We start from the raw sequence: 13,011 nt of genomic DNA, 5'->3' as shown, positions 1-13,011 counted from the left end.
ACTCCACTGATTTACATAAGGTGAGGACCAGGCTCATTTATTTTTGTCCCTCAATAACTCTCTCTTATTCCTTGTTGTGGAATTTTCTTGCTACCAAAGATAGTCCAAAATACAATGTTTATCCAGAGCATTTAATGTCCAGTGCAAAAATCAATATAGGTAAGAGGCCTCAACAATCAAACTTTTAGCTTGTGGGTGTGAGTAAGTCATTAAGAGTTTTGCATTACAAAGTTATGCAAAGGTAACTCATTTCACTAAAAATAAAGTCAGAAAAATAAAGAGCAAGCAGCTGGTTTTCTAGCCATCAACACAACATCATCATATGAAATTCTGCACTTATTTTTCATTCATAAAACACCACTCACTTGAAAGGAAAAGAAACAGACAAAACCAGAGATCTTACAACATTAATTGCATGACTAACCAAAGAAAAATATTAAAAAGAGCTGAAATGAAATTATGGACACATGTCAAAGACTGATAGCAAAAGATGTACCAGAAACAGAACAAACACTTTAGGGTTCAGAAAAAATAAAAAAGGGATCCCAAACAGAACAGAAAAATAAAAACAAAAAATCAGAAAGAAAAACATGAAAGGAGAATAGAAACCAAAGACAAGCTGAGGCATCCAATCAGGGAAAGGCAGGATGTTTTCCCTTCTTGATGCACAATCACATTTCTGGGAAATGTGAAAGCAATATACTGTGGCTGTCAGGGGAAGAGAATTCACATTTGTAGTACTTCATTTAAGAGTCCTCTAGGAGGTTCACTCAAACAAAGGTCTCTTTGCCATCTCACCTTAAAGCTCACCCTTTTCTACTACTGCGAATTTCTGATCATTAATAGTTTACTTCCAATCTTCCAAGAGCCCACTTCTTCATATCTTACTCTTCAGCAACAGTGCACAAAGTAGCTGTACAGAAACAGATATAAGCTTTCCAGTAGCAAAACACTGTCAATGCTTCCCATTGATTACTAAGCCAAGAAGTGGCCCCAGAAAAATCAAACCACAGTCTGCTAAGAGTAGTGTGATCCAGTTGCTAATCCTTTAGCCAACAGGCTATGAAATGCTGAGGACTTATTACATTTATTTCTTCAAGATTTGAATGGCTATCCCATGACATTGCTATATGAACCATTTTGGGGAGTTACTGCTATGGATATGACATGATAGTAGACAAATAGAATGGTACTCAAACTACTGAATGTTATGTTTAACAATCACATCATAAGTAAACTGAAATTTCCAGAGAAAATAAACTAGCTTGTAAAATGGCATTAAGTAATCAATACAGTAAAGTCAGTCTACGGGTAAAGCTTGTCTCCCACACCTTAAATGAACCCTGCTAATTCACTTGCATTCATTTATTCAAGCTTCTCTTAACTTCATATCCCTTCTATTATGTTGCAGGACTGTTACCGATGTTCTGAGTTTTATTTTTAGCAACTTTGTTTCTTTAGGTAAGCCCACAGTTGGTCCAGCTCCACAAAACAAGGTTATATTCTTCTGGAAGAAAAAGTGCATATGCGGAAATTCTGAAAACCATCCGGTGTAGTGCAGAGCTGTAAGGAAACATTTGACAAATTTTCTTGCCTGACACATGTACAAACATATCCTAGTAGATTGTTAAATTCTTCTGAGGTCAGTCATTGAAAAGAATTAAGCACAAATCGCAAGCACAAAATCCCCAAACAGAAATTAAATGGGTAAAAACAAAATTGCATAGTAGTGTTCCAGATCAGGTACAATTATGTTATACCTTGGAAAAATGATTACTTTTACAGGTAAAATGTTATATAACCGTATTAAATGTTTTTACTGAATGCTTAACACTAATTACTAATGTTTCAGATTTAGAATGAATAGACAAGGAACCTGACTCTAGAAATCAGGTTATTTCACCTAAAACTGATTTCCAGTAAATTCCTAATAGTTTATATCATGCAACAGTAGCTTGTTTTATTGCATAAGTACATTATGATTCAACCCACTTTAGGTTACTGTCCAGGTATGTTGTAATGATTAGAACATTAAACTCTCTACCAGCAGAGGGGGACCTCTATTGTGATTTCTTTCTCTGAAAACATTCAAAAGGCAGTCTTCTAAATCCATTAGTGAATCTCTTGTGCATTCTTATAAGACACACATATGGGACTAAGCAAGTACTCTTCCTTCTCACAAGCACCCCAAGAAATATAGTTAACAAGCCTAAAGCTATATTGCTTGTTTGGTCTATGTTGATCATACTATGCATCAAAATTTCTGAAGCGATTAGTGTGAAAAGTAACATTACTCTTGTTTTAGGGGAAATGTACTCTAGTTTTAAGTTTTGTGAGGGTTTTGAGCCATTATTTATAATACCCTGTTAGATGTTTATAAATTTCCTTTCTCTACTAGAATCTCTGAAGATTTTTCTGGCACACAAACCATCATGTCTCTTCTTGGCGTACTTGGTCTAAGTCTTTAAAAGATTAAAGTCTCAACAGAACTGCGAGCTATTATCACTGTTTTACACATGGGTAGACAAGCACAGAAATCAAGTGACTTCTCCCGTGGTTGTAAAGGAAGTCTCTAGCAAACGCAAGGAAAGAACCTGGTTCAGATCCGTGCTTCAGCTACAGTGTATTTGTAATGACTTACCTAATAAGTGACACCATTAGTTTTAGGCCTTAATTTAACTCTCCCAGAAACTTGACCTCACCTCCTTTCCTGCAAATTTTATCAATTGCTAAATGAAGAAACAGACTATAAATTAACATTCATAGTGACAAAAAATAACATTATGTTAGTCTACAAAGGGTGTTTTTTTCTGTTAGTCAGTGATGGATTGAAGAGCTATGATCAAGAAAAAATCTCCTTAGACTAAGCAGCATTTTAAATTAAGTCAAATTTTAGGCTTAAAACTAAAATTTGCCTATATTAGGGAATTTTCAGCATTTGGTAGTCAAGCCATTAAAAAGGACTTTTTGTACATCAGTATACACACACAATTTCTTATACACTAAACATAATTTAAATAGATTTCAGACTTAATATACTAAAGGTGTCAACCAAAAATAAAATAATTTTAGCTACAGCTATAAAAATGTTTGTTATTCATCTAGAAATACAAATAGAACTACAAATCAAGAAGCTTGGGCATAACATGCTCCCTTCAGGAAACACACCTTCCATAGTTTCTCATATTCTGCAATATTTGAAGTTTACAAGTGGTCTTAAGGAACAGTCCCAATGCCTTATGGTGACAAACGCATGGATCACCGTGACAAGATTAAAATCGGGTGGGAGGAGGGGGAGAATGGAAAAAAATATTTTGGCTACATTTGGCATCTCTAGATTTGAATGTTTAACCATATGTCTCTCATGTGCTCTTCATAGTTTTATTAAAGGACAAAAATAAAGGCTACTTTAAGAGCTGAGAGCTGACATGGTATTGAAAGCTTTAGCAGAGCTGCCCTTCAAAATCCTGGATGGATTATGAATTCATTTTCAGGGGCCAAAAAGAATTTCAACAGAAAAGAAGGTTCCTACACTGGGTTTTATTTTCTAAAACTTCAGGATTTTGAAGAGCAGCTTTGCTAGAGGTTTCAATACTATGTCAGCTCTCAGCTCCTAAGGTGGTCCTTTGTTTTGTATTTAAAGAAATTAGTCACTGTATGATGCATGTTTACCAAAAGCACTTCGATTTTCTGAAAACAAATTACAATTGTTCTTAAAACTCTCTTTCTTTGGCCATAGGTATTTGAAACAGTTTTGTGGAACATCATCACAGGTGAGTCTGTGGGCCTTTGACAAACATTATTCAATTTTGACAATTTCATATAACAGCCAACATACAGACTGCCCTTTTCGGGGCCAATATGAAAGTATAGCCTTGTGAGTTTCTGCTTTTAGCACAGAGGTTCTCAGGCTTTTGTACTGGTGACCCCTTTTCACACAGCAAGCCTCTGAGTGTGACCCTCGCTTATACACTAAAAACACGTTTTTCTATATTTAGCAAAGCAGAGTTTGGGGTGGAGGCTGATAGCTCAGGACCCCCCATGTTATAACCTCATGACCCCCTGAGAGGTCCCAACCCCCAGTCTGTGAACCCCCGTTTTAGCACCTGTCTCATCATGTAAAGGTTTAGTACGTCCCTGGAATACTCAATCTGCCTATATTCGTTGTTTCATGAAAGAAAAAAAAGATACAAAATTAAGAATTCCTTTAACAGAGTTTAGCTTTTTTTTGCTCTCAATGCACCCCCCCTCGATTTAAGGTAAAAGGACTACAAAGATGAGTCAGAATTCGTGTTTCACATGAAGAGCTACCTCTTCTAGATGGAGGAGGCACACCACAATCTCAGAGATGACTTCCTAAAAGACTAAAGGACAAATATTTAGATATAATGTGAAAGTAAAATGATTCAATTTCCTGCCACCCTGAAATACAGAAAAGTTGATATGCCCTGACAAAGCCCCATAGTATTATAAACTCTCTGGCTCCTAGGGCCTGTTTGCCTTAATAAATATAAAGTACAGGCAACTCTGTGTTCTTTGAAAGCTTCTGGTGTTTGATGCTGTTTCATGATTGGCATAGATTATATTATATTATATTATATTTAAAGTGATACTGAAAGTTTACATATGGAATGTTACTACGAGAACCTCTAAAGCTTAAGGACTGCAAACTGAGCAGGGTTTCCCATGATTACTTGTGACATTTTTACCTCTTCTCTTTTGCAGAGGGTGGATGATCCCACCAAATGGCCTCAAGAGTTTATAGATTCCTAGAACCCACATTAAAGCAGATAAAGATGCTAATAAGCAGCTCAGAGACTACCAGATCTGCCTCTGCCGGAAGGCTCTTTCAGTGGAGCGTTGTTCAGTGGAAACTATAGTTCCTTTCCCCAACCCCTTTTATCAGCCAGAAATTGAGTTGTCAGAACAGGTATAATGGTTGTAGTGATGACACAATTTTCTTATCAGTCCCAACAACAAAAACCACGAAGAAGGAAACATTTTTCAATTTCTTTGAGCATTACAGAGTAGTCATCTAGCTGAACTCCTAAGATGCAATGGTGACTGATGATCCAAGCTTGATTGTCCTACTCTCGTCCATCTCTATTGAAGGGGCAGGCAGATACACTGTCCAGAGTGCAGCCAGCTGAAAAAGTGTTGAACTTGTGGAATCCTGTGGTGTTTGGCAGGACTTCTGCCAGAGTTTTCCTGGCTTTCTATAGGACTACATAGGCTTCTTGCAGAGCACTTTGTGAAGCCCATGCTGCAAATTCCTTTAATATGTGCCATACTTTTCAGCAACAGTACCTTATACCAAGTCCAACAAATCTCATTTAAACTTGACTCCTAAAGATGCACAGAATTCTGTACTGAGAATAGAACAAGCAATTAGGATCCCCTCTCGTGGGCATTGGAAAAAACTGATTCATGTTTAAAGCTTTCCTTTTGAGTTCACTAGAAGTATAGCACTTAACAGACTAGACAGTACAACTTCTCCACTAAACACTAAAAAACAATCTGTGAAATTCCCCATTCTGCAGCAACACAAATATGCAAACGATGCCACTACGCAGACTAGCGTAATCACTTTTTCCCTATTAATGAAACCTTAAAGAAACTTTGTAAGCCAGTCAGTACTACATAAATGCTAATAGATCAATGTCTGAACAAGAAGTATACTATATATTTTTCACATGTATAAACTCAACTTGGAAAATGAATAATATATATCAAGAATATAAAAGAACAGCATAACAAACAATACTTTTATAAGAACAGATGTTTCAAATTAAAATAATCCTGAGAATTATGGACCATTTAAACTCAAGGGGCTGCAGAGGGACCAATGACAATATTTAACTTTGCAAATTTAACACTTATGTGTTGACATTTCACATGCTCAAAAATCCATTGCACGGGAATATTACATCTGCATGTAGTTAATACTATACAAAAATTACATGGATTAAATGGACTGTCAACCTGAAATCTAGCAAATTAAAATAAACAAGATAAAAACAGATTCAGATATTACACCTTCCCTGAAGTCCCCAGGCCACTTTTTGTGGGTTTAATACAAAATTATTCTCTTCTCTCCCCAATTTACTGTGAAAGAGCCACAAAAACTGAGAATATTAAGTCCATACCTTAGCCAACGCCCATTAATGTCAATGGAAAAACTGCCACTGATTTCTATAGGCTTTGGGTCAGGCCCTTTATGGGGAGATAATGAAACCGACGATACATAAAATGTCATCAGATGAACAAAATGAACGACCAGGTAAGTAAATGTATTTGTATTTGGGGGAGGAGGAGGAAGATGTTCTTTGTGTCACTGAGAAGACATTTTGAAAGTATCTTCCCATTTGTGTTATCTACATATTAAATAATAGAGGGATTCCGCATCAATATCTCATACATTATGACTGTTTGTTGTATCATTTGGAAATAAATCCAAGAACAAAAACCCATTGAGGAATCCAAACTAACATCAGACTAGTCTGTAAGTCTTTCCTAAAAGTTTCTAAAAGCCTAAGAATTAAAGTAGCATCATCCACATTGCTATAGTTAAATTTACGGTAATATTCATGTAGATTATAACTCTGCAGTAAAAACTGCATCAATTTAGAGACTGATGTACAAATTCTAGAGTCTAGAAACACATTTTTAAAGTTAATTTATAGAAAGGTATTTTCAGTACAATTTCAGGAAAATATTTAAATATTGTGATTCATTGACCAATTCACTTGATAGTTTTTGCAGCATTTGACCAGTTCTGTAGGTGGCAGAATATTACATACTGAATTATCTGATGAATGTGTTATTTGAATAATGTATATGCCTCAAAAATTTTAGGTGTGTTCAGACAGCTCTAATTTTCAGTTAGGCTGAATATAAACATACACCCAAAAACAGAATCATTTTTACCCACTGGCTAAAATAAATTAATTTTAAAACAGAATTTTTCCAACATAAAAATAGAGAGATGATTGACAGTGTTGTCAATGCAGTGATGTGCTTACAAGTACCGCCATAATCCAGGCCATGGTGCTTTGAAGACCGTTTGTCAAGTTCCAGTCAATTCAAAAGCACTGTGATGTTAAATGAAATGGCTGTACCTGGAAACACAGTAAAAATAAAAGATTGTCCAATGATTAGGGCATTACCCTGAAATTTGGGATCCCAGAGTTCAATTCCCTGCTCTAAAACAGTTTGCTCATGAGATTGTAGGCAAATCTTTTAGACCCAGATTTTTAAAGGTATTTAGGAATTTAACCCCCACTGATTTCAATCTGTCCCCTAGTTTCTGTGTGCCTCAATTCCCTATCCGTAAAGTGGGGATAAGACTTCCTTACATCACAGAGAGTTGTGAGGATAAATATATTAAGATTAGACTCACAGACTTTAAGGCCAGAAGAGACCATCATGATCATCTAGTCTGACCTCCTGCACATTGCAGGCCACAGAATATTACCCACCCACTCCTGTAATAGACCCAAAACCTGTGGCTGAGATACTGAAGTCCTCAAATCATGATTTAAAGACTTCAAGTGACAAAGAATCCACCCTATACACTAGTTCAGGGGTAGGCAACCTATGGCACACATGCCGAAGGCGGCACACGAGCTGATTCTCAGTGGCACTCGCACCGCCCGGGTCCTGGCCATCGGTCCAGGGGGCTCTGCATTTTAATTTAATTTTAAATGAAGCTTCCTAAACATTTTAAAAACTTTATTTACTTTACATATAATAATAGTTTAGTTATATATTATAGACTTATAGAAAGAGACCTCCTAAAAATGTTAAAACGTATGACTGGCACGCGAAACCTTAAATTAGAGTGAATAAATGAAGACTCGGCACACCTCTTCTGAAAAGTTGCCGACCCCTGCACTAGTTTAAAATGGCACATGACACATGATGCAGAGAAAGGCAACCCCCCCAGGGTCTCTGCCAATCTGACCCTGAGTAAAAATTCCTTCCCAACCCCAAATATGGTGATCAGTTAGACCCTGAGCCAGACACCCACCAGTCAAACACCTAGGAAAGAATTCTCTGTAGTAATTCAAAGCCCTCCTCATCTAGTGTCTCATCAGGGGCTGTTGGAAATATTTGCTGCTAGCAGTTGCAGATCAACTACATGCCATTGTAGGCAGTCTGATCATATCATCCCCTTCATAAACTTATCAAGCTCAATCTTGAAGCTAGCTAGGTTTTTTGCCTTCACTGTTCCCCTTGGAAGGCTGTTCCAGAAATTCACTTCTCTGACAGCTAGAAAATATTATGAGACACTCAAATGCTACAGTAATGGGGGCCATATAAACACCTAAGATAGACAGATGATACAGCAGTGAAACAGCTGGATCTTCCAGTACCCTTATTTGGAATCTACAGAAACTCCGCCCCATTACCTAATGCCCCAAGTAATTCTCTCCATAAGTTAAAATGAAATGACATTCTGCTTACATTATATATATATATATAAACCCTAAAGATTCCAGTACAAACCCTCCCCCCCCCCCAAAAAAAAATATACTGAAAAACAGACTTCTTAATGCATCCTCAGGACTAAGAAAAATGTCAGTTGGAACATGTGCAACATTGCCTCAACAAAGCAAGCAAAAGACGAAGGTTGAATTTGAAATTGCCTTGCTTTTGTCTTAGACACAACTGGTTTGTTATTTTTTATGCAGCGTTTTGATAGTGAAATTGCACTGTTATGAACACTAAAGGTAGGACAACTGAGCAGAGAGGGGAGCAGAGTAATAAAAACAGGATGAGTCTTCACTTTTCCAGAGAAGTACATAACTATTCTGAGACGTTTTTTTCTCAAGGGACTAGAGTTCTAGTCTCAGTTCTGCTATCAGTCTGCTGCATGACCTTAGGCAAGTCATGGCACCACTCTGTGCCTCTGTTTCCCATCCCTCTTTGTTTAGACTGTTTAGAGTTGTTTAGAGTTCTGCAGCACCGTCTTGGGGACTGTCTTTTACAGTATGTCTATATTGCAATTAAAAACCCGCAGCTGTCCTGTTCCAGCTGACTCAGGCTCATGCTAAGGGGCAGTTTAATTGCCAAGTAGACATTTAGGCTCGGGCTGAAGCCCAGGCTCTAGGACCCTGCTAAGGGACCCCTAGCCCAAGCCTCTGTCGCAGATGTCTAACTGCAGTGAAGACAAACCCTCAGTGTGCATTTGTGCATATCCTCACACAATGGGGCCTCACTCACTGGCTCTACGTCAACAGAAGATGCTCTCTCGTCAATATTACTCCAGTTCTGTGAGAGACAGAAGTTATTATGCTGACAGGAGAAAGCTCTCCATCGGCATAGAGCATCTTCACCCGATGCACTACAGCGGCGCAGCTGTATCAGTGCAGCTGTGCTGATGTATCGCTTCTAGTGTAGACCTGCCCATAGACAAAGAGGGGTGACAGTCTGTTGTAATAAGACAGAAATCCAATGTCTTTGTTAAGACCATGGTTTTTAGTGTCTAATGGCTATGAATTTCAGTTCCGTGACCTTTTGAATGTGTTGTGCTTGTTTCCTTTGAAGACAAAGACTGAGAAGTCACATATGGAGTGATCCTTTCTGAAAAGTGTTCACCTTTGGGTGACATGTTTTTGTCTTATTTTTCTGTACGAGTTCATTCGTGAGGGCAGGGATCGTCTGGAACCCCCTCTCATCTCATCATCAGAAGCAAGCTCCCTACAGACCAGGATCCACCAACTCAAAGCAGCACCAGACCCTGCCATCATAACAGATGCAAAATCTGCAGACATACCTCCACTGCTACAATGATCAATACCTCCCACAACACACCTTTCAAGATCCATGGGACCTACACATTCCTATCACGTCGTACCTTATCCAGTACATTAAACACCCCAATAACTATCAAACTAACAAACATTATCTAATTCACCCACAGGCAAGCAAGACAAGCATACTGGACAACAGAACAATTTCAAAAAGAAGAACTGAACAAGTAAATTTACAGAAGTATTTTAGATACATTTTACATTCATTGTAATCCAGATCAGGAGCAGATGCTATTGGTTTATCAATAACTATACTGTTTATACAAACATATTAGATACAGTGCTCCCAGTTTAGAAAGTTTTCATATGTAAAATGACTCCATTTCTCTGTGTGTCTACCATAACCGATATGGCTATATTCCGAAAACAGGACTCCAGTATGTACAAATAGGCGTTTGCCTTGATTTAGGAAAGGCAGCATTACCCACTTATCTTATGATTAGTGCCACCTATTTTCCAAACATCACTGGCTGTCTCTGGCATTTCTGACATAGCTTATACTATTGCCACTTTTAATCACTGCACCTTATTCTGCATCCGGTTATCTCCAAATCAAGATATACATCAGCATTACACTCAAACAAATATGTCTTGAATTTCAAAACATCTCTGTATGAAAGTAATACAACTTTGCTTTAAAAGAAAGACTTTCTAAAAGAAAGTATGGGAAAAAAGCATAATTTTTCTGAAGCCCAAACATGATAACCCCTTATTAACAGCACTTATCAACCTGAACAGCAGTGTCTGTCTGAAGAAGGAACACATATAACATTAAAACAGTTCTTAACAGTTCATATAAAAATGTTTTACAAAATTACAAGATGAAGCAAGTATCTTTAAAAACAATTTCCAGAAGACAGGCTGACAAGTCATTCATGTCTAATAAAACCAACCCAGTCATATGAAAATAAGTCAAATTCTTTAAGTGTGGTAAGTAATAATATCTGCCCTTTCAAACACACACAGTGTACATGGTTTGGTAATATCAGTACATTCATTGATTCAGTCATTTGGGCATTTCAGCCAATTTTGAAACATCACTCTGCATACATTGTCCTTAAACACACCCAAAAAATTAGTGTGATGAAGTGTCATAATTCTCTTCTGATTGACCAAATGCTCAGAAGCACAAGGCCTAGAGCAGATGACTTAATTCGACTGAATAATTCAATCAAATAGAAAAGTTAATAAGCATAATGCAAGTATACTCTTTAGGATGCTGGGAAGGCCAATGGAAAGAGTATAGTGGTAAAGCTGAAATGTGTTTTGTTTCAGTATTCCAATCTGCTAGACATTATGCCATCACTATATGCCCTAATAAGTTTCTATTGATTACTATGACCTACAGCTACACAGAAAGCTAGTTAAATGCAGAATTTTCTAACATGTAATTTCACCACACCACCAAAGTTACAGCAAATACTGAAACTCTAAAGATCAGCTAGAATTTCAGAATAAGATTGTTGGAGTCTAGTTTCTAATAATTACAAAAGCTATTTCAATTATTCAATATTGTATTAATCTTATACACGTATTCAACTATAACCAAATTCTGAAAAAGAGGTGAATATGAAAAGAGGAGCACAATACATTGCAATGATACACCTAGATTTGTATTTTGACTTTTAGCACGATAAGGATTTTCCCATTAATTCATAAACAAATCACTGATTAACTGTATGCCTTGAAAGCACCAGCAAAAAGCAGTGAAGATAATTAAAAAATGTGCATGGGAAACACAGTACAATGGAACTGAGGTGAAGCTGTAATTTAAGTCGTAAGTTCTTCAAGGCTAGGATCATAACACTAAAATACATTGCAAACTGATGGCATTACTAACAAAAATTATAAAGATAAAAGTGAAGATAATCTGGCATCATATTTTACTAAATTTAATAACTGAATACCAAGAGTAATTGAAAGCAAATTTTCCGTAATTAGCCTGGCAAACTTCACTGTTCAACATTCATTTTCTGCTTCTCTTACTCACGTGAATAGTCTAATTAGATGTCAATGGAACCATCTGAGTGAATAAAAGGAGCAGGTAGAGCTCCTAAAATCAGATACTAATAATTCTCTTGATTAGCATCACCTATCCCAAGAATTTCATTTTGTACATTTACTAAAAACATAACAAAAAGAGAACAATCAAAACAGCAACTCAGGGTATCTTGTTCTTTACAGTAAAGTCTAGAAGTTAATGCAACCATATGCCAAACTCGGTTTTGAAAGCAAGCAGGAGTAAGAATCAATTAGTGAAACTTCAGCTAGAAGATAGAAAAAAAGTACCTTACTCCTAAGACCACCCATTTGTTTTATTACCTAATGCTTCAATGCACAACAATAATACAGCTAAAAGGCTGCACTGCAATTTTTACTAACCCCAGCTGAGTCAGAAATAGCAATGACAGAGTTTGCTATGAGTTGAAGGCTATCCGTGCAACTGATTAAAAGGGTATTACACATGATAGTTCTACTCCTCAAACCAAAGCAGCTCAAACCACTACCAATTAACTGCCAATGGGGGTGGGGGGGAATTGAAAATCAAAAGGAATGAAGCAAGGCCAGATAAATTAACAACAATTTTCCCTTTTACATCTAAGAAGTGGTCAGCAAAAGGAGTTGTGAGTACTAATCGAAATATATGATGGTGTTTATTAGCCTGCATTATAGAAAGAGGTCTGTAAGAGTTGACTGCCAGGCACATTGAAGTGGCATGATGCAACATTCACTTTTCATGAGTAATGATACATCAGTAATAAAACATTCAAACAATGTGTGTTCTGTTAATCTTTTAACATTTGTTAGTATTTATTTAGAAACCAATAATACTGAGATTGGTATTCGATGTTTTCTCAATGGCCGTTATAAAAAAAAAGTAGATTTAAGCAATCACAATATAGGCAGTCTACCTCAACAGATTTGCTTGTCCTAAGAGTTTTTAGCATATAATTTATATATTATACACACACACCCTCCTCTGCACACACCCTACAGATCACAAAATAAGAAGCACGGGCACATAATTAAGGGGTCCACAGAGCTCATAAAGAAAGTGCAACGACCTTGTTAGTGTTTGGCCTTTCTATCGCACCCAGGCTCATTGTAAAACAGTCAACCATGAAAGTACTTTAAAAAGCTGTTTTTCTTTTTATATTTATAGCATGATTTTATAATACACCTTTCAAGTTTTAAA

At 36.9% G+C, this 13,011-nt stretch overlaps 1 protein-coding gene across 13 annotated transcripts in view; it reads right to left on the bottom strand.

Annotated features, from left to right (window-relative positions):
- ARL15 (ADP ribosylation factor like GTPase 15) overlaps positions 1 to 13,011 on the bottom strand; it is a 322,749-nt gene that overhangs the window by 127,308 nt on the left and 182,430 nt on the right. The window contains exon 5 of one of the 13 annotated variants that reach the window (XM_030567020.1): positions 1,039 to 1,563. The exons of the other annotated variants lie outside the window; for them this stretch is intronic. Within the exon in view, the coding sequence (XP_030422880.1) occupies positions 1,498 to 1,563 (66 nt within the window). The 3' untranslated portion in view covers positions 1,039 to 1,497. Of the gene's footprint in view, positions 1 to 1,038; positions 1,564 to 13,011 lie in introns of those variants that run through there. 13 annotated transcript variants of the gene reach the window in all.

The sequence above is a fragment of the Gopherus evgoodei genome, chromosome 6 (genome assembly GCF_007399415.2).
Source record: "Gopherus evgoodei ecotype Sinaloan lineage chromosome 6, rGopEvg1_v1.p, whole genome shotgun sequence".
NCBI lineage: Eukaryota > Metazoa > Chordata > Testudines > Testudinidae > Gopherus > Gopherus evgoodei.
Note: the sequence above shows the minus strand (reverse complement) of the source record. Positions and strands in the feature narration are given on the sequence as shown.